Genomic DNA, 22,798 nt, shown 5'->3' on the forward strand with positions numbered 1-22,798 from the left:
TCTGGCTGTTTAGATGTGGTTGTATTAGTGTTTGTGTGTGGGGAAGGTTTTGGGAAGAGGGTGTGAATGGATATGGAGTAGGTACAGTATCTGAAAATAACTTTCTTTCTTGATCATAACCTTTCATGTCTGTTGCCATGGAGATAGGAAATGGGCAGGTAATGAATGAGTCAGTATCTGTTTAAACGCCACTGAATAACTAATTTCACCAATACATGCACTTTGAATAAGTCTACTTTTATAAATAAAATACAAAAATACATATTTCCAATTAAGTTTTGATATGCACTGGTACACAAAGCATATTGTGTAGCCAGATGTGTTAATAGGATTGAATATAATATTAAAAAATCTAGTTATAGGTAAAAAAAAAGTCAAGGTTTCAAATGACGTGAGAGTGAGTAAATGAACAAGTGAACTTTTTTTAAAGGGGTCATGAATTGAGAAATCAGCTTTCCCTTGAGCCTTTGGTATATAAAAGTTCATCTCGATATAAGAATATCCTGTAAGTTTCAGAGCTGAAAACGCCTTTGTTAGTCAAAGAAAAGCTTTTATTGACACCAGGGCCAGAAAGCGAGAGATCTCAGAATATGTCGACCACTGACGTCATAGAATGCAGAAGCACCGCCTCAAGCCCCGCCCACCGACCCGTGGAGCTAAACGGGTCGCGCTACCGAGCAATAAACATGCCGGTTCCAGCTCACGTGCGTAAGACATTGCGCGTTTGTTCGCTTCATTTCACCGTGAAATCGATTGTAAACAAAGACACAGGTCGAGACTGGATTTGCAGACATAATGAGATTAAAACACAATGCTGTGCCTTCTATATTGGATCCGACAGGAATGGTGCAACACACTTATGTAAGTAAAACATGTTTTTTTATATGTGATAGTATTGCATTGTTACAGATCGTTTGATATCTATTGATTACATACCGTAGCACGCTGTCACAGGCTGGAGAAGGTGTTATTGGTTCATTTGTGATCAGACTCGGACTTGTAATACCAGTGATCGCAAAGGCCAATGTCCCGGGGCTGTGTGTTTTTCAGACGGGCTACCAAAACGTATCACCGGCCTGCCTACGGGCTATCTTAAATAGTGAAATAACATTCCTTTCTTGCGCGATCAGGCAAGTAATACAAAAATAACATTCCAATCAATCGCGGGTGGATGAGAGATGAATCTTTGTGTTTGTTTGATAAAGGCATTTTGCGAGCCCTGTGAACGTTTCCCCAGACGCTTTCAAAACAATTCCCACATGTACTGAGGGGAGCTGAAGCTCATTAAATATGCAAATCTTCTCCAATCCTAGCCGTGGGCGTTTACTTCCAAGTGTTCATTGAAGGGATGTGACGGTGAGGAAATTTCCCCACCGGTTAATTTATGTGTGACAACACCGGTAATACCGGTATCACCGGCGGAGGCTTTTAAATCACTAATTCTATCTAACCGAAAGTAACATGCACACGACCGCTCTGAACTGAAAACGCGCCAGTGCGCACACACCGTGAATGACAGCTCGTCTGTAAATGCGCGCTCTGTGAGGCCATGGGTGCGTCTCAATCAGTTCCCTAGTTCAGTAGTCAGGGCACTGATCAAGCATTGATCAGTCTATGATTGAGATGCACGCCATGAATGAATAACAGTTCGTCCGTAAAGCCTTGTTTATACTCGGCGCGCCCAGATGAGCACGAGGGTGCGTGCGGCAAAAATAAATGCGCGCAGTCAGCATAGCGCAGAGGCTCGCACTGCCGAGCCAGGCGAAAGTAAACAATGCGCGCTCTGTGCGGCCATGCACATTTTACTTTCGGTTTTGAATTAGCGCCAATTCGGCTGCGGGTTGCTTGAATTGTGGGTTCATTAGCCTATTATTTTTAATGAAAAACACAACAACAAAACAAATGACAAACTCCCTTAAATAGGCGCTTTTACGTTTCGCTTTGAAACCAAATCTTCCGCGATCATATCAGTCAGCTCCTCACTCTTAAATCTGATGAATGACTCCTGCCGCTGCCGAGACTCACGGTCGGATCCTGCTTTATTAAGCAGATACGTTCAGTTTTTATTTGTATTGTCTGTTCTCTAAATGAACTAAATTATTTTATTACTATAAAAAAATCTAAAAGACAGTGGGCGGTGCCACGGTGGGCAAGTGATGTAACCGGTGTTGAGTCTGGACACCGGTAACACCGGCAACACCGACTATCGTAGCAAGCCTAGTTCAGTGCGGCACGCCCATCAAAACCGAGCGTTTTTCAGAGAGTCTCAAAACCAATGCAGAAAATAGCCTATTACTTATTCATTATTATGTTTTTGAATGTAAAAACCACACAAACGTCATAAGTTGACCCCAGACGACAGTATAGCATTTTTTAAAAAGCCAGTTCATGACACCTTTAAGGTAAAGACCGTAAGACCTTCGTTCATCTTCGGAACACAAATGAAGATATTTTTGATGAAATCCGTGAGCCTTCTGGCCCCTCCATAGACAGCAATGTTACAACCTTCAAGGTCCACAAGAGATCTTTAAAATAGTCCATATGACTCCAGTGGTTCAACCTTAATGTTATGAAGCGATGAGAATACTTTTTGTGCTCAAAAACAAACAAACTTTATTCAACAATCTCTTCTCTTCCCTGTAACTCTCTTATGCTATTCACTTTGTTGGGCTATTCACAAAGTACAGAGCTTCCTAGTTTTACGGCAAAACACCGGCTCACTATTGGCCGAGCACGATCACATGCATGCGGTGCTTGCGTGAATCGCGTTGGAGCCTGGCACGGAGGAGAAGAGATAGTTGAATAATGTCATTATTTTGGTTTGTTTTTGCACACAAAAAGTATTCTCGTCGCTTCATAACATTAATGTTGATCCACTATAGTCACATGGACTATTTTAATGATATCTTTATTATCTTTCTGGGCCTTGAAAGTTGCATTTTTACAGTATATGGAGGGGTCGGAGAGCTCTCAGATTTCATCAAAAAGATCTTCATTTGTGTTCTGAAGATGAACGAAGGTCTTACGGGTTTGGAACGACATGAGGGTGAGGAACTTATGACAGAATTTTCATTTCTGGGTGAACTAACTCATTAAATACATGAATGTTTCGCCAATCATTATTACATATGTGGGTCTTTAGCGACCCGGATCTATATCTAACACGGATGGATCTCTACCTGTCGTAACTCTCTTGATATTAGAGTAACAATTACAGAAGAATGAAATAAAGCATATTTCTTTTACCTGTTGGAGCTCTGAAGGGTTCGATTTGAGCAGATGTTTCACACCATCATCACTGTCCTTGCCAGAGCTCATTTCCCAGTACATTCAGCATCTGGCTCATATCAGTTATCCTCAAAACTGATCGCTGACAGCTTCTTCACCAGATCCAGCATCAAGTGACAGTGACACTTAAATTTGACTTCGTTCAGCTCTTGCTCTGCAAGTTTTTCTGATGATGCTTCCTATTCTTTTGTTTTCTGCCTGCGGTAACTATGAGTGAATCGTCACTTCATCATTGTGTATTAGACATTGCCACCTTGTGGAATAAAGGTTATTCAGTCATCAAAGATTCAGTTATTGTTGCAGAAAAATTATACTTACACTCTTACACACCTCGGGTCATTAGCGACCCTATACAATTTGTAAAAATGAATGGAAAAAACAGGCATTCTTTTATAATTGTATTGGGGTTTTTTTCTTGTTATATTGTTTATAATGATTTGACAGAGGAATACTAAGAAGGTTGATGTCTAACTTTAAAAAATGAATGAGGAGGAGGGTATGAGTGACGTCCCGGGTCACTAAAGACCCGAGGTATGCTTTTAAGGGTTAAAGTGCAGGCAAAGTGCCTCATTACTAACTGTTTTGGGAGACTAATTTATCATGCACTTTTATCTATGAAACGTTGCAGGCTATTTTACATACTAAATTAAAGGTTTTATATAGGGGCACATTGATATTTGTTTATATGTGTGTGTTTCAGGACATCCTGAGAAGGATGACTGGGAAAAGTCAAACCAGCAATATAACAAACAAGACAGACCCTCGCTCTCTGAATTCCAGAGTATTCATTGGTAACCTCAACACCGCTGTGGTCAAGAAAACTGACATTGAGCTCATTTTTGCCAAGTATGGCAAGATCACCGGCTGCTCTGTGCACAAGGGCTTTGCTTTCGTCCAGTATGCCTGCGAGAGGAACGCACGCTCAGCTGTGGTTGGCGAGAACACCAGGGTGCTCGCTGGACAGACCTTGGGTAAGTGATATTTATTTCCTTTTTTATTTATGTAAATGATTTGGACTGAAACAAATGGCAATGATTTTGATGACAATGACGAATAAGGTAGAAAAATAGCAGGAGAAAATCAGAAAAGGAAGGAAAGAGGTGAGATCTGCAGGCACAGAGGCAGTTGATCTTAGGTTATATGGCTACCTGGTAAATTATCATCATCCTTTAGTAAAAATGAAACTCCTGCTGTCCCTGTTGTGGCTTGAATTGAACTCAAATGGGTCTCTTGTGCTGGACTGAATTTCCGTAAGGTTACTTTTATTTTTTTTCTATTTGCTACAAGTTTTCCCCCCCTCTTCAGACCACTTGATCTTTCCTTCTGAAAAAAAGGATTTTTGCTTGATTTTACTGCACAGTGCAGAGCTGGGCATCTGTAACTAGCAAAGCTTTTGTTTAAAGCTGCACTATGTAACTTTTCCGTCCACTAGAGGTCGCCTATTCAAAACAAAGGTGTAGTTTGATGACGCCAAGTTTGAGCGCAGAATCTTGGGACAAGTGGTCTTCACCTCACAGCCGGTGGAAAAGAATCGGGATAGGACTCAGGCAGAAATCATGTTCATGGATGTGATTATTAACGTTACTGTAGTGTGAAGCAGAAGCAGGACCGAGTGCTGTGGAGGTGAGGAACCACTGGAGCGATTGTTAATAAGATTTAGGGGTGCAACAACGAATCGATAAAATCGATTATTAAAAGAGTTGGCAACGAATTTCATTATCGATTTGTTGTGTCGCGCGACTATTATGCCCGTCAATAAGACGCAGAGATGTTTGAGTATAAAAAAAGCCCGGTTGAGAGCAAAGCAGAGTGGAAGCAGGCGAGCCGAGCTGTACCTGTCGCACCACGCACCGAAAAAGCAAACCGAGCCGAGCCGTACCAGTCGAAAAGCGGCATTAATAAATCGAAAAAGTGTGTTAATTGCAGCAAAAGCGACGCGACATGGCATGGGAGCACCACGGTGGTGATTCAGCACCTAAAACGAAAACATCTTGGAGTCCTTGATGAGGAGGAAGTTCAACAGCAGGGGAAAGTTAAGTCACTACAAAATCCCACTTTTGTTCTGTTTGGAAGTGAGGAGCGTGACCTCCCTCCAGTAGCTCTTCTGGAGCTTGTTTACTCGTTATCCAGCTTGACAAGCATGACAAGTTAGCGTTAGCTTGTTAATAACAGTAGTAAAGCAGGGGTGGTATAGTTTGCAAGACTTAAGACACGTTTTTATTCACTTACCTTTTTTGGCCCATTCATTTTTCAATCTGTAGCTATGTTAATTTCGTTGACAAATAATTTGTCAGTATTTTAATCAACAACATTTTTCACAGACAAAAACGAGACGAAAATCAAAAGCAGCTTTGAATGACAAAAACTATGACTAATATCTATTGTCATTTTCGTTCAGCATTCGGTCTTAAAGTGACAGCAGTCCATTAACCTGCTTCCATTTGTGCTCTTAATATTAATCAAACAACAAAAGACAGAGAAAATCACCTCTTTAGTTTTAATAAAGATTCATATTCATTATACATTAATTATTTAATCCATATTTAATCTATAAGGAATGTTGTATGCAAGTTGTTATAAAGAATGCATATCATTCATTGAAAATAAGACATTGTGTTCTTCTTTAGGAGGAGTAGTTTTATTTCATTGTTACATAATATTTTTTAATATGTCACAGCAGTTAAATCTGTGTCTGGATTTAATATCATTCATATTAATAGGTTAATACAGTAGATGTTTTCTCCAGGAGTATATAATGGGTTTGGAGATTTTAGAGAAATTCTTAATGCATTACAATTTAACTAAACCCATTAATTTTGTTTGTGTGTGTGTGCGTCTGAGTGTAGAGTAGAGAACAAGTTCTAACATCCTGTTAAGTTTTCTGATTAGTATTTTTCTTTATTTAAAAAAAAAAAAGATTTATAGATTTATTGTAGCAACCTGTGCACTTTCTGAAGATTTTTTGCACTGTGAATTTGCAATGTCAGTTCTGTTTTTGAATAAAGGATTGGAAATTAATGGTTTTTTTTATCCGATTAATCGATTAATCGAAGAAATAATAGACAGATTAATCGATTATTAAAATAATCATTAGTTGCAGCCCTAATAAGATTATATAATCGGAAAATAAAAGATATGACACCATTGACAGGCGACTCCCTCACACGTCCCGGTTCCTCGGTTAAAATAGCAATTTTATCACGATTTATAAATAGTTGGAAACATTTGGGATATTGTAAGTACTCAACTGAGCAAAATATATAACACTGGCCTAGTGGTTTTTGGATTTTTTACTGAACATTTTTTACATAGTGCACCTTTTTGCATTTTGATGAAAAATTCAAATGACACTGGAGGTTTTATATATATATATATCGTGATTATAATAGTCTTTCCATTCAAAGCATTTAATACATTATACCATTTTTTTCCCTGTAATTGTTCTCTTTTTCTTCTACTTTCTTAAAAAAAAAAAAAAAAAAAAAAAACACATACAAAAAGCACAAATAAAAACAATGACCAATCAGTACATAAATACATACTTTTACAAAAAACAAAACAAAACATCAGGCTCTTATAACCACACATAATACCTAAGAAAATAATTCATAATATTGTCTAAAAAGTTAATAAAAATACATAAAATATATGTAAAATATATTTTTATTAAAATTAAATATGTAAAAACATTTTGTCAAATCAACTTAAATAATTAATGTGGTTCAGAAAACATTTTAATAAACAGTTTCTGTTTATTAAACCAATCTTCTTCATGGTATTAACTCAACTTTTTTATTTCAATGAACTCAAAATTTTAAGGCAACCAGGTAACTTACTTTAAGTTAAACCAACAATATTTTTTACTAATAATGATGATGACAAATACGTACACACATTTGTGACGGTCAGTTTGAAAGATCAATAGCCTACTTCTCATTTTAATGCATATTGCTAATAAGGTTATTTTAAAATATATATAGATTATTTTAGTAACCAGATGAGCATAGTATCTTTAAAAAATAAACAGTTCTTTACAAAGAAATTGAATTGAAACTGTCCTAACTTTTTGTGGGGTGTAGAAGGTGTCATTTTTTGTACATGACTCATATTTACAGTGTTGTATTGCCCCCCTTTGTTGGCAAGAGGAAGTACTGGTAAGAAGAAGAAGAAAAAAAGCTATTTTACTGAATTAAAAATAGACCCATGTCAGCCACTAGATGGCAACATATATTTATATAGCATAACCCATGCCACTGCAGTGGCAACGACAAAGAAAGGCTTATTGAGGAGGATATTCATAACTCATGACCCATTCGATTCATGCAGATTGCAAGTCTAAAAGTACTCTAGAAGAATACTAACATCTCATAATTGGAATAATCCGATATTTAATGAACACTTCCATGAATAAAGAATATCAAACTTAAGATTTATGTAAGCTTCAAAAGGAGTATGAGTTATAAATAGGACTTCCCGATCTTCAAAATGATGCTTGTCTTGAATAAAAGCTTTTATAAGAATATCAATGTCACAGTGAGTGTTTGCGCGTGTACTCGTGTCAATATAACTACTTCTACTTTCTATATCTGAAACCCTTTGACAGATATGAAGGCATCACAATGTCTTCAATTTCAGAGCCTGTCTTTAATTCAAAGGTAAAAAAGCATATTCCTGCATGAATAGCCTCCGGGCTTATAACGTCAACAGCTTTTTCAAATGACTGACAGCAGCTGTGTGATGCTGTTCTTTTGATGTACAATATGATCCAGGATCAGATAAACAATCTGAGACAAGAGTTTAAACGCCATCAATCGTAGATATATATATATGGTATATATACACTAGCCATACACATACATTTGTAAAAGCTTCTTTTCTTATACAGTACAGAATACAAAATGTGTTTTCTTAAATAATTGTTAATGCATTTTTGTTTTATATTGATGCATGATTTCTGCACTATTTATTGGGTCCAGATTATTATTAAATTTTTTGACACATATTTGTCAACACCCCCATTGTGTGTCAGTGGTACGGTCTGGGATGGTGCATGCCTGTATGCTGAACTCTATTCAGTCAGTCTCTCAGAGTGACACTACAGTGAAGTGAGTTCAAGGGAAAGCAATCATTTATTTCTCCAAATATTAGTATGCACAACCCATTGGACATGCACAGAAGAACAATGCATAAAGGGAAGCGCCACAATCAGAGATGTGAGTATTTTACAGACAAAGATGCACATTATCTCTGTATAATAATAATTGTAATAATTATAAACATGCGTAATAATACGACTTTTGCAGTTTTGTTCACTAAAAGGGCGGTTTTTTGCTTAATGGTGATAATGACATTATGTATTTAATATATGCAACAATACACTTTATTTTAAGGTGTCTTTGTTACGCTCTAATTAGAGTTATATTAGTTAACTATGGTTACTTACTATAGGTTTAGTATTAGGGTTTGGTTTGGTTTAGGGTTAGTTGTATGTAATTATGCATAATTTATAGTTATTACTAACTACATGTAACATATGTAACAATGACACTGTAAAATAAAGTGTTACCCACTAGTTCTTTAATACTATATTTTTCTTGTTTGATATATCAAATCTGTTTATTTTTTATTAATAAATAGGCTACATTTAATAAATACAAGTTGATGTGAACATAATGCTGTGGAGATAAAACATCTGTAACCAAATAAATGCACTTTCAAATATGCTGTAAAAACTGAGAATGCGCAGTTGTTTCTGCTTGACATAAAAATTACTTTACAGGCTATTTGGTGCAACCTAGTTATTAAAATATTAAAATACTTGTATATTAAAATATTATAGTGTTTTAATAATATTACAAAATTATATAATTTAATGAATAAAAACAGTTCATTTCAATGTTGCCTCATGAAACACATGCACATTTTTACAACCTTTTGGCCGTCTATTCTGAACGCTCTGAAAGGAGGAGATACATAAGAAACTAAACCTGCATCTGTTAAAAAAAATTTTGAACCTGCCTTTATTCTTCCTGAGGGTTCGGTATGTGTTCTCCATGTGAAGTATTACATTTAGTAGCTGAGCGTGATTTTGGTTTCGTGATTTGATTGTTTTTGAATTGCAGCCCAAGTAGTCAAAAAATTAGATTAGACACAAAATCCCAAAAGCCGTTAAATTTTCATGCAAGTTGTTTATGATGAGCGTCCAAGTTTTGCTTGTGTCTCATCAAAGACGCACATCAAAGTTTCAAAGAAAAGTTTTGTAGTTGCACACGCAAGACTCCGGGGATAATGAGCGCCACTGAAAAGGGATATGTCCTCAAGTGTACAAACCGTTCCAGACAATTGCGTACATCAGTCACTGAATTACATCACGCCAAAGGAATGAATAAAGGAAGTGAGAGAAATGTTTGATAAGTAGGTCGTGTGTGGAAAACACTCATCGGTTAAAGAGATGCAACAAATGCCAGAGGTGTCTATACTAACATAAAAAATGAGTTCTGTGCTTATAATGTCTGTAAAATGTCCTTGAAGTTCTTTCTTGCTTAGTCAGGTATATCCACTTTGTGTTTACTGATATTTATCTGAACAGATTTTTCATCTAGAGTTTGGCATTTAGGCACAAGTCTTCAGTTGTGTCTTGTCAAATGAGAAAACTCCTTTAAGCTGATAGACGGACTTGTTGACATTAAGCTAAGAGAATCTTCTCTCTACAGACCTTTGGGAGAGCAGCATATACTGAGTAGAAGAGGCTCATTGGTAAACGGAGATTAAAGTATTGATATGGCTCCATGTCTGAGATATGGTGGCATTTTAGATGGTTGGCACATATCGAGTGAAATTTCTGGCGTGTTTTGGGACCATCCACTGATTATTGGTGTAGTTGGATGAGTCAGCCTGTTCATATTGTCTCCCAAGAAACCATTATTAAGATCTCACAAAATCATTGAGAACTTAAAGGCACTTGAATCACTTGCTTCCTCATTAAAGCAGTCAAAGGGACTACATGAGGCCGTTCCTGTAGCTCAAACCATGCAGGATGGCATAGTTTCAGGGGTTTGATTTTGGATACATGGACTAACTAAATGTATGGCTTAAATACATAGTGGATAATGTGTCTGCCAAATTCAATGTAAATCATGTAAAGCATTAATGTAAAATTAGTATAGAATGCAAAGTTCATTGTGATCAAACTCATGATGACTTCCACAAAACTTTTCACCCCATTCAATACATTTTTTAATGCAGATTACTTCGCCACAAAAGGATACGAGAACCTACAGCAGAATAAAATATCATCTTATCATAGGCCAGACCTTCTGATGTTTGCTTGAATCTTTAAAATCAAACTTAAGTCAAATTAGATTTTTAAGAATTTATATAATTTATATACACTCACCTAAAGGATTATTCGGAACACCAATTTCTCATTAATGCAATTATCTAATCAACCAATCACATGGCAGTTGCTTCAATGCATGTAGGGGTGTGGTCCTGGTCAAGACAATCTCCTGAACTCCAAACTGAATGTCAGAATGGGAAAGAAAGGTGATTTAAGCAATTTTGAGCGTGGAATGGTTGTTGGTGTCAGACGGGCCGGTCTGAGTATTTCACAATCTGCTCAGTTACTGGGATTTTCACGCACAACCATTTCTAGGGTTTACAAAGAATTGTGTGAAAAGGGAAAAACATCCAGTATGCGGCAGTCCTGTGGGCGAAAATGCCTTGTTGATGCTAGAGGTCAGAGGAGAATGGACTGATTCAAGCTGATAGAAGAGCAACTTTGACTGAAATAATCACTCGTTACAACCGAGATATGCAGCAAAGAATTTGTGAAGCCACAACACGCACAATCTTGAGGCGGATGGGCTACAACAGCAGAAGACCCCACCGGGTACCACTCATCTCCACTACAAATAGGAAAAAGAGGCTACAATTTGCACGAGCTCACCAAAATTGGACAATTTGAAGACTGGAAAAATGTTGCCTGGTCTGATGAGTCTCGATTTCTGTTGAGACATTCAGATGGTAGAGTCAGAATTTGGCGTAAACAGAATGAGAACATGGATCCATCATGCCTTGTTACCACTGTGCAGGCTGGTGGTGGTGGTGTAATGGTGTGGGGGATGTTTTCTTGGCACACTTTAGGCCCCTTAGTGCCAATTGTCCATCGTTTAAATGCCACGGCCTACCTGAGCATTGTTTCTGACCATGTCCATCCCTTTATGACCACCATGTCCCCATCCTCTGATGGCTACTTCCAGCAGGATAATGCACCGTCACAAAGCTCAAATCATTTCAAATTGGTTTCTTGAACATGACAATGAGTTCACTGGACTAAAATGGCCGCCACAGTCACCAGATCTCAACCCAATAGAGCATCTTTGGGATGTGGTGGAACGGGAGCATAATCAGAAATAACAAATACAAAAACAAACCAACAGTGATCACGGGGAAACGGGAGACATACACTGCAAAAAATGCTTTTCTTACTTAGTATTTTTGTCTTGTTTTCAGTCCAAATATCTAAAATAATTTACATTAAGAAACATTTACTAGACAAGCAAAAGTTTTTGTCTTGTTTTGGGGGAAAATAACTCAAAATTAAGGGAGTTTTTGCTTAAAATAAGCAAAATAATCTGCCAATGGGGTAAACAAAATAATCTTGTTTTCTGTTTGAATTAAGATTATTTTGTTTACCCCATTGGCAGATTATTTTTGCTTATTTTAAGCAAAAACTCCCTTAATTTTGAGTTATTTTCCCCCAAAATGAGACAAAAACTTTTGCTTGTCTAGTAAATGTTTCTTAATGTAAGACTTTTTAGATATTTGGACTGAAAACAAGATAAAAATACTAAGTAAGTAAAAATACTAACCAAAACATGACAACCCAAAGCACATGGCTAGAAAATATACAATACACCACATGTGCTCAACAAGACAAGACAGATATGTGACAAATAGATCCTCAAAAATACTACACACTGCACCTTTAAATAGATGGAAAATTAATCAATCAATTATTCACCATCATGTTTTTCCACTTTTTGTTTTTTGTTTCATTTTCAGAAATCGTTTAGTTTGTCCAATCTTTTTGTCCCATGAGGGTGAGTAAATGATGACAGAATTAAAATTTGTGGATGAACTACACCTTTAAGTCAACGTAATTATATAATTTTTTTCTTTTTATATAAAGCTTCTGTGTTACCGTCAAAAACGTCTCCTCTCATCGCTGAAGGTTAGCTGTAATTAGTAGCTACTAATTAAAGAGGATGAAACAAACCTGATCTTCCCAGTCAACTGTTTTTCCTCAGGCGCTTCAGTCGCACTCCAATATGTTAGAGTATAATTTGCAATATTCCTTCTAGTGACCCTCTTATTCAAATGTTTTGAAACTTCATAAATATATTCAGAGCGTGACCGTCTCCATTTAAAAGGTCTGTATATGCTTCCATAATAAATTTGTCTCAGTCAGGCAAAGACTAATCTAAACTCTGAAAGTGCACCACTTTTCCTCACAGATTTAGTGCTTTGTTTTGTGCTTCATCCGAGTGAAGGCTTAAATTGCTTGTAAATGTCTTAAAGCCCCGAATTGTGATTTAGTCAGGCACTCAGGCAGCCCGTCCTTCTGGATAACGTGCCGGGTGACCTTGAAAGGCACTCAGGAGTGATTGTGTGTGTGTGTGTGTGTGTGTGTGTGCTCTTATAGCATCTCTCTTTCTGATGAGACAGATGAGAGCCATCAGTTATTTATTCTTTGGCATAATGCCTATGTTCTTTCAGAGGGCGCAGAGGCTTTTCTATGTCCATTATATTCACTGGCCATTTTTAGCCATTTATTTGAAGGAGACTATATTAAAAAGGAAAGCATATGCTTTTTTTTTTGTCCCTTCACAATGTCCTTTGCTCTTCCCACAGACATTAACATGGCTGGAGAGCCCCGCCCTTACAGGCCAAAAGTAGGATCCAAGCGTCCCTTCTCCTTATACAGGTAAGACAACTAAATTTAAATTTTTTTCTTCATTGTAATCATAAGACATGGAAAGATTGAAATAACATTTGTCTCTCTTTCTTTTAAGTGGCTATGAGTTTGAGTATGATTTCTACAGGGATGATTTCTGTACCAGGTATGTATATGCAATTACTTAGGAAAATGCATTAATTCATAGATACCCAATCATTTTATAGAGTTGCATAGGTATTTCAGTAGTTGAAATATGTTTTTGTTAAATAAATTTTTAGCTAAGATCCACCATGTCTCGTTTAACCTTTTCTAAGCTATGAAAAAGTGATGTGAAGAGAAAAATAAAAGCTAAAAAGTCGAGGAAGAGCTTCTCCTAATATCCATAATTAATGTAATTTTATGGGTTTGACTTCGATCCTTTGCTCAGGCTAATGATGAGCATTCGTCTCCTGTGAGACATTAGCTGAATGTCAGAAAGATGCTGGGTCGTTAACTGAGCAGCGCGAGACACGCCGGTCATCTTTCCTCTGACATTTCCTCGTGTTTGCTTTCACTCCTCATTTGGCAGAGCTGCGTTTTATACTTCTCCGTGGAAAATATATGTGTGCTAACGAACAAAATCCCTTCAGTGCAGTTAGTTCAAAATATGCAAGAAAAACCTAATTATGCTTATCAAGTGTTATCTCAGGGGAGAGGGACTAAGAAGTGCTCTTTTGCATGTCTATAGACTAATTAAGATATTCTCTCATCTCTTTAGCTTAATGAAATTCTATACATGTATATGTCAGTTTCCAGATTGGTACAACGGAATTATTGGATTAAAGCAGGTCATTTTTAAATGGGGTACAGTGGGTCTTAGATCATTAGTTAAAATATTTTTTTGTTAATTATTAAAGGTACCCGGACATAGTGACTAACAGCATCTAAATAACGATGCGACGAGACATTTATCTCACGAGACGAAAAAAGATTTTTACATAGTATTTTTAAGAAATCCTCAATGATGAAATACATTGTTTGCAGGTGCATTTGAAATGTTTTAACTAATCAACTTGTAATGAATGTCATGTCAGTTCTACTTTCTGAGTATGAATTGTCATATGCAGTAAAAGACAACAAGCACTGTAAAGCTTTTGCCAAAAACTAAACTGACTGGTTTCTCTCCTGTATGACTGTCTCTTCAGACCTTAGAACTGCACATGAGCTTCTTTTGACCTCCTAACTGAACTCCTTCCCACAAATTGATCATGGATATTAAGTGCAAACAAGAACCACAATCAAAGTACTCAATATTCATTTTCTTCAAGCATGCTACAGACCTAAGAGATGGTTACAACTAGATAGTTTCCATATTGGGAGATATTCGCATGGCTCAGGGAGTCGCTTTCAAACAGTGGTAACGTATTGAAATCACGTTTGAATGCGCGCTCCCATTTACTTTCACTTTCAATTTCGCAATCGCGCATACTGTCTGAATGGGAGCGGTGGTGCTGAATGCACATTTTAAAATATAAGACATTTGTCTGACACTTCTGCTGCACAACGAATCCTCCGCCACGGTCCAGTCAGTCTTCTCGTCACGTGATCAGTGGCAGTGCTGCGCACTATTGTCAACTCGAACAGCTCGTGTTGGATGAGATGATGGAATTGAAGCGACCGTTATCCACTTGAATTACATTTTTTTTATTTATATAAAAAGCAAAACTAGAGTGGAAGTGTAGTGTAAACGTAGCGTTGGCATATTCTATCCTAACTTCACCCTCACACTCCGCCATGACCAGGTCATGACAATATGATGCGAGACAGCTTTTCACCTTGACGAGAAATCTCGCCACAGTCTCGCGAGATCATGTGGCACGAGATCTCGTCACACCCCTATTAAATAATGAATCAATGCGTCATCAATCCTTCCAAAACATGTCTTACTCTGATTCACTATGGTAAGCCAAGTGTTTATATTTTAGACCAGGACCGTTTTTAGCGGGAAATTGCGTATACTCATTGTGTGTATTTTCATATCCGTAAATAGAGAACAATTGCTCCGGCTACTTTGATGCGTGTATGGTGTGGGACTGGCATAGGTTAGTGGTCACAACGAGCAAGATAGGTTGACATGGAGCTAAATCTCAAACCTCAGGGGAATCACCCTGTGGCGAGCAGGACGAGGCCGAGGGCCGTGAGAACGGGGCAAGGCCTGTGGCGTGATTGATAATGAGCGTCACCTGTGCGCTGAGCAGTCTTGAGTTTCTCTCGGAGGAGCTTCGGAAGCATAATGCTGCGTTCAATAGAGCGTCAGGAGCGAGTGATATCAATGTTAAGTCAATGGAAAGGCGGCTTTACGCGCGCCTGGAGGTCCTGCGGCGCGATAGACACAATTCCACCTCATTCGCGCATCCAGTTTACGAATTGAGCGTCTTGCGCGATACGCGCGTTATACGCGAGTGGTGCTTTTGTGCATTCACACGTTTGAAGCTGCCAGCAGCCTGCTCGCTGCTGTCATGTGGTAAAGTGACGTTATGAGAAACCCTGCATAATTTAAAAATACTACTATTGTGTCACAAACTGAGGTTTTAAGACTTTTTCAGGTGAGAATGTAGTTGTTTAAAGCTCAAATCTGGGGGTTATTTATAAAGAGAGCGCCTATTTAAAAAAAAAAATAGTCTTAAGTTTTTGGAGTTGTGAGATCCAGGCGATCACCGGGCGCTCAGCGCTCATTACCCCCGGCGAGAGCAGCCTTGTCACGACACACACACACAGGAAACAGTAAGATCCATTTGCAGTATCTTTATTAGGGTAATCCGTACTCACAAAACCAGTCCAGGCAAGGGTGAAACTCCAAATAGTCAATCCAAACACAAGAACAAGAACAAGAACAAGAACAAGAACAAGAACAAGAACAAGAACAAGAACAAGAACAAGAACAAGAACAAGAACAAGAACACAGTGACCCAGACTTCGGCAGTGACATGACATATAACAAGGACTCCGTGACAACACTGAAACAAACAGGGTATATATACACACAGATACTAACAAGGTGACGGGAAACAGCTGTGTGCAATAATCAATGAGTGACAGAACAGGATGATGGGAAATGTAGTTTAGGAGTGAATGACACCGTGGGGGAGGAGGACCTCTTGTGGTCACCCGGGGAAACACAAACCCGACACTGTGACAAGCCTTTCCTCAGCTAGTCCTTCTGGCGTTTGCCGCTGGCTCTGATCTTTGGTGTCATGAATCTATAATTTGTTGTCTGCCAAATCGTTTTGACTGAGGGCAAAGAGAAGTTTCATAACTTAATTTTTTAGGATATTTAAATATAACATGCAGTGAAGATAATGTAGGAGTTCCCTGGACCACATTTGTGTGGCTATTAAAGGGATAGTTCACCCAAAAACGAAAATTTTATGTTTCTCTGCTTGCCCCCAAGGCATCCAAGATGCAGGTGTCTTCGTTTCTTCAGTAGAACACAAATGAAGATGTTTAACTCCAACCGTTGCTGTGTGTCACTCATATAATGCTTGTCAATGGGGTCTAATTCTATTAGAGTAAAAAAAACATGGACAGACAACTTCAAATTAAACCCGCGGCTCGTGAAGACACATTGATGTCTTAAGACACGAAACGATCGGTTTCTAAGAGAAACCGAACGGTATTTATGCAAATATATCTCCTCATATCAGACAAATGATTCAGCTCTCCAGACTGCCATAACTTCCTGTTGGTGAGGTCACAATTCTGGCCGGGTCATAGATATGTATACATAGATACCTCATTCGAGCGATCCACGCAGGCACTAATGAGGAATCTATGTATATATCTATGACCCGGCAGGAATTTCGACCTCACTCACGGGAAGTGATGGCAGTCTGGAGAGCTGAGGCGTTCGTCTGATATGAGGTGATATAATTGCATAAATACCGTCCGGTTTCTCTCAGAAACCGATCTTAACCGAGGGTTTAATATGGATTTGTCTAAGCATGTTTTTTTTACACTATTAGAATTAGGCCCCATTGACATGCATTATAAAACTGGCACACAGCAATGGTTGGAGTTAAAAATCTTCATTTGTGTTCTACTGAAGAAACAAAGACACCTACATCTTGGATGCCTTGGGGGTAAGCAGACAAACATAAAATTTTCGTTTTTGGGTGAACTATCCCTTTAATGTTTAATATATATTTATAATGAAAATGAAAAGAGGCAGAGTGGTGTTTTATGACATATTTCTCCTGGAGCGCCTTGAACTATCTGTCTATTTGTCTATTTCGCTTCAAACGCTCAATTTATACGCGCATCCAATTCGCTGTGGATGCGCGAATGGATTCAAAATGTTTGAGCGTCAAACTAGACGCGGTAGACGCGATTTTGACGCTCTATTCACGTTTGGTGTGAACGCAGCATAAAAGGAAGAGCGAAGGATGTGAAGGAGTAAAGGATGAGAGAACACCAGGCCTGGACAATTTATGTAATGTTTTGGTTATGTGTATGGCATTCCCGCCTCCTTCTTCCATACCTTGTTACACACCCATTTAAAAAAAACGCTGAACAGAGGAGAGTCTGCTGGCAAAAATAGAATGCGACAGCGCTCGTAATAAAACAAGAATCAACATTGGCTTGGCTTTTGTTGTAAAAGAGACACTGAGATGACCTTTTTATTACTCAACTGGTGAGTAAGGTATTTTATACAACAGGTAAACTGCCATATAGCTCCCTAACAGAGTTCACGGTAAAGCATTATCTATTGTAAAGGGTCAAATTCATCCACCACACAGAGCCGAAGCACAACCAATGCAAACTTTTTTTAACTGCTCAAGGGCCAAAAGTTATATAGTGTACCTTTTAATAATAATACAAAAACTCAGTCCCACTTTATATTAAGTGTCCTTTTAAATAATCATTTGATACAATGCATAAATGCATGTTTTTACATTGTACTCATATTTAAAAAAAATACATGCATGCAATTACAGCTGTAATTAATATCTGTAATTACACTGTTGAGCCTTCCCTTACACCTAACCCACCCTTAAACCTGCCCTGTATCCCACCGCAATAGCAGCAAAAGTGTTTCACAATACAATATGAGCACAATAAGTACATTGCACTTATTTATTACTTATTTATTACTTACTTATTTATAAGTACATAGTAGTTAAGGACACCTAACATAAAGTAAAAGAACAAATAATTTGTAGAATAGCAGTTTTAGTGACACATTTGGCTAAAAAATCAACTCAATGTGTATATGTACTAGGCTACTATTCAAATAGTTTGTAGTCGGCATGATCAATCAATTTTAAAACATATTTTTGTGGAAAACGATACATTTTTCAAGGAGTCTTTGATGAATTGAAATGGCAGAAATTGCTGCTAAAAAAATCTTACTGACCCAAAACGTTTGAAAGTGATAAATAAAAATAATAATCATATATAAGATATTCTGTACAATATGTTTTCAGGATTTTTGACATTCATGGACGATTAGCACCATCCCCTCGGGCAATGATCCCTATCAAGCATTCCCGCTTGGTTGCACTCTCCACACGCAGGACGAAAAACTCTTTCCAGCCAAAGATGTCCACCTGCTCTTCTTACCTAAGAAGGCTGTCGTCAGGTTCCTCATGCTCTTTGATTTGTCCATCATTCCAAGTCAATCCTTCATGTCATTTCAATTTCCACTATCATGTTTTAGCCCCAAGAACACCATGTCCCAACGTGAACTTTGGCATAGCATGTCCCTGCCAACCATAACTATTTTAAAACTAAAAGTAAAACAATGAGCTGATAAAATCACAGTGATATATGTATCCTCATCATTTTTGGGGTGTGTGTGTGTTTTTTTTTTTATCTAAGTGAAATCCGATCAGCTCCTGACAATCAAGAAAGAACTGTCTCAGATCAAGATTAAGATCGACTCCTTACTGGGAAGGCTAGAGAAGATTGAACGGAAGCAGTTAGCAGAAGCAGGTAAGAGGATGAAATGAACATTGCTGTCAGGGTAGAGGCCGTGTTGGCAGGAGGTAGATTAAAAACACTTGTCTTCATCACTTTCAATGTCAGTGCAGGAGATCGAAAACAGCAGCACTCAGCAGCACTCACACACACACAAATTAGGCTGGCAGAAGGGCATCCACATACCTGTGTTAGTTTTACTTACTTGAGAGTTTGCTACCTTTTAATTCCATAAATATTCACTTAAGCCGTTTGCCGCACTTTAATCTCATTTACCTCTTTGTCTGCAATCTCTCTATTGTGTAGAAGCCCACAGGAAGCATGAGAAGGCCTATCAATCACTCTATAGTGAGACAGAAGAAAATTCTGGAGAGGATGTGGATCAGGAAGGAGGGTCCTGGGACGTGACAGATGAAGTTGATGATGGATATGATGACAGGGTAAACAAAGAACTGGTGAGATGTCATTAAAGGGATAGTTCACCCAAAAATTTAAATTAGCCCATGATTTACTCTCCCTCAAGTCATCCTAGGTGTGTATGACATTCTTCTTTCAGACGAACACAATCAGAGTTATATTAAAAATGTCCTGGCTCTTCCAAGCTTTATAATGGCAGTGAATGGCTGTTTCTATTTTGCAGTCCATAAAAGTGCATCTATCCATCATAAAAGTGCATCTATCCATCATAAAAGTGCATCTGTCCATCATAAAAGGTATACGCACATTTATGATGTATAGATGCACTTTTATGATGGACTTTTATGATGGACAGATGCACTTTTATGATGGATGGATGCACTTTTATGATGGACAGATGCACTTTTATGATGGACAGATGCACTTGTATGATGTATAGATGCACTTTTATGGTATAGATGCACTTTTATGATGGACTTTTATGATGGACAGATGCACTTTTATGATGGACAGATGCACTTTTATGATGGACAGATGCACTTGTATGATGTATAGATGCACTTTTATGATGTATAGATGCACTTTTATGATGTATAGATGCACTTTTATGATGGACTTTTATGATGGACAGATGCACTTTTATGATGGATGGATGCACTTTTATGATGGACAGATGCACTTTTATGATGGACAGATGCACTTGTATGATGTATAGATGCACTTTTATGATGTATAGATGCACTTTTATGATGGATAGATGCACTTTTATGATGCACTTTTATGATGGACATATACACTTTTATGATGGATGGATGTACTTTTATGATGGATGGATGCACTTTTATGATGTATAGATGCACTTTTATGATGTATAGATGCACTTTTATGATGTATAGATGCACTTTTATGATGGACTTTTATGATGGACAGATGCACTTTTATGATGGATGGATGCACTTTTATGATGGACAGATGCACTTTTATGATGGACAGATGCACTTGTATGATGTATAGATGCACTTTTATGATGTATAGATGCACTTTTATGATGGATAGATGCACTTTTATGATGCACTTTTATGATGGACATATACACTTTTATGATGGATGGATGTACTTTTATGATGGATGGATGCACTTTTATGATGTATAGATGCACTTTTATGATAATAGATGCTCTTTTATGATGGATAGATGCACTTTTATGATGATAGATGCTCTTTTATGATGGATAGATGCACTTTTATGATGATAGATGCACTTATGATGGATAGATGCTCTTTTATGATGGATAGATGCACTTTTTTGATGATAGATGCTCTTTTATGATGGATAGATGCACTTTTTTGATGATAGATGCTCTTTTATGATGGATAGATGCACTTTTATGATGATAGATGCACTTATGATGGATAGATGCACTATTATTAGGATAGATGCTCTTTTATGATGGATAGATGCACTTTTATGGACTTCAAAACAGAAACAGCCATTCACTGCCATTATAAAGCTTGGAGGAGCCAGGACATTTTTAATATAACTCCGATTGTATTCGTCTGAAAGAAAAATGTCATATACTCTAGGATGACTTGAGGGTGAGTAAATCATGGGCTAATTTTCATTTTTGGGTGAACTATCCCTTTAAACTTTAAACTGAAATGTCATTTGTTTTAATTTGATATATGAGTAAGACCCACTGGTATAGGATGTAATCGTGTGTATGTGTGTTAAATCCCAGGTAGAAAACCACATATCAGATGTAGACAACTGAACAAGGTTTGTACCTTAAATGCATGCCACATTATGTTTGAAATAATTCTCTCTATTATTTGACACCATCAAATTGCCTCTGTCCTTCGAGAGTTTTGTGAAATGTACTGCCTGACACTGTCTGCTCTCCATGTAAGAATGCCATTGTATTGAGCAGTTTACTACTCTCATCATTTCCAGACAGACCTCAGCATTTTGAAGCAATGCCCTGTAAATGAAAAGCTATTTAAGCCATTAATATCTGAAATTTCTCATAATTTGACCTTCAATCAAGCAAGCAAAAAGTTCTTATTTGCTTCATTCAGTGTTCAGCCTTTCAAGTTTTCTTATAATAAAAAGTAATAATACCACAGAAATATACATTTTGTTAGACTATGTCTATTATTCTAAAAAAATATTTCAATCTTTTATTGAAGAGTTTTCTTTTTTTTTGTCTGTTTTTTCTTTTTTTTTAGGACTGAGACCTGTCATGTTTACTATTTTTGGAAGATATCAAGCTGGAATTGTTGAACTATTTATGTATTAATTAATGTATGATATATGTACTGTATGTGTATTTATTTTGTTCATTCATTCTTTTTTGTAAGAAATTTGAAAGTGAGATCTATGAAGTTATTCTGATATCTGCATACATGAAATATGTGTAAATAGACAAAACAAAACGGTGAAAACTGTAATTTTGGTTTTCAGCTGTCAACGAAATATGTAAAATAATTCATGTATTTTGTCTAGAAAAACAAGTGACAAACTTAAGAGTCATTGTCATAAAGGTTTACAAATATAGGTATAATGTTATATCGTAGCCTATGTGCATTTTATTTTTCGGCATTAAATGATTATGCATATATTTAAGTCATATTTATTGAAAGTAAAGTAAACTATCATAAATGATTGATGTCTCATGCATTATTAGAAATGCTACCTTTTACATGTCTATCCATTTCTTTACTATATTTTATTGTGGTTTATACCTCATCTGAAAAGTTTTTATTTTTATGTGTTTAATATTGTCACACATTTGTGAAATAAAACCGGTTGTATCAGCTTTTTGACTTTTGGGTATTTCACGCTGGTTGTAGATGTATGTCCTTTTAATTGTATGTGAATGTATTGCAGTGCTGTTTCTTTTCTTGCAATAAAAAACAACAACATAAAGGTAGGTAACTCACTAAGTTTTAAGACACAGAATCATTTATTAAAAAAATTAAATTGGAAAAAGATTTGGTCCTTACAACAAAAAATATTGTGTATAAGTGTCTTTCAAAATAATAAATACATTTTACCCTGTTAAATATTTTACGATTAAATATAAAATTCATATTGACACAAGATTCTCATTTCGCCAAGTTTACACAGAAACTGTTTATCATTTATTTTGGTCATGTTTCTATATCGACACATTTATTA

The 22,798-nt window shown here is 37.1% G+C and overlaps 1 protein-coding gene across 3 annotated transcripts in view; it reads left to right on the forward strand.

Annotated features, from left to right (window-relative positions):
* LOC307128062 (RALY RNA binding protein like) overlaps nt 1–22,525 on the forward strand; it is a 35,042-nt gene extending 12,517 nt beyond the window's left edge. The window contains exons 2-9 of one of the 3 annotated variants that reach the window (XM_079819640.1): nt 3,989–4,259; nt 13,204–13,276; nt 13,365–13,412; nt 18,712–18,866; nt 19,106–19,219; nt 19,511–19,659; nt 21,360–21,397; nt 21,572–22,525. In XM_079819640.1, the coding sequence (XP_079675766.1) occupies nt 4,004–4,259; nt 13,204–13,276; nt 13,365–13,412; nt 18,712–18,866; nt 19,106–19,219; nt 19,511–19,659; nt 21,360–21,392 (828 nt within the window). In that variant the 5' untranslated portion in view covers nt 3,989–4,003 and the 3' untranslated portion in view covers nt 21,393–21,397; nt 21,572–22,525. The remainder of the gene's footprint in view (nt 1–3,988; nt 4,260–13,203; nt 13,277–13,364; nt 13,413–18,711; nt 18,867–19,105; nt 19,220–19,510; nt 19,660–21,359; nt 21,398–21,571) is intronic. The other 2 variants (XM_079819639.1, XM_079819641.1) reach the window with 2 other exon arrangements.
* The last annotated feature ends 273 nt before the right edge of the window (nt 22,526–22,798 follow it).

The sequence above is a fragment of the Gobio gobio genome, assembly GCF_949357685.1.
Source record: "Gobio gobio genome assembly, chromosome: 6".
In the NCBI taxonomy this organism is placed as follows: domain Eukaryota; kingdom Metazoa; phylum Chordata; class Actinopteri; order Cypriniformes; family Gobionidae; genus Gobio; species Gobio gobio.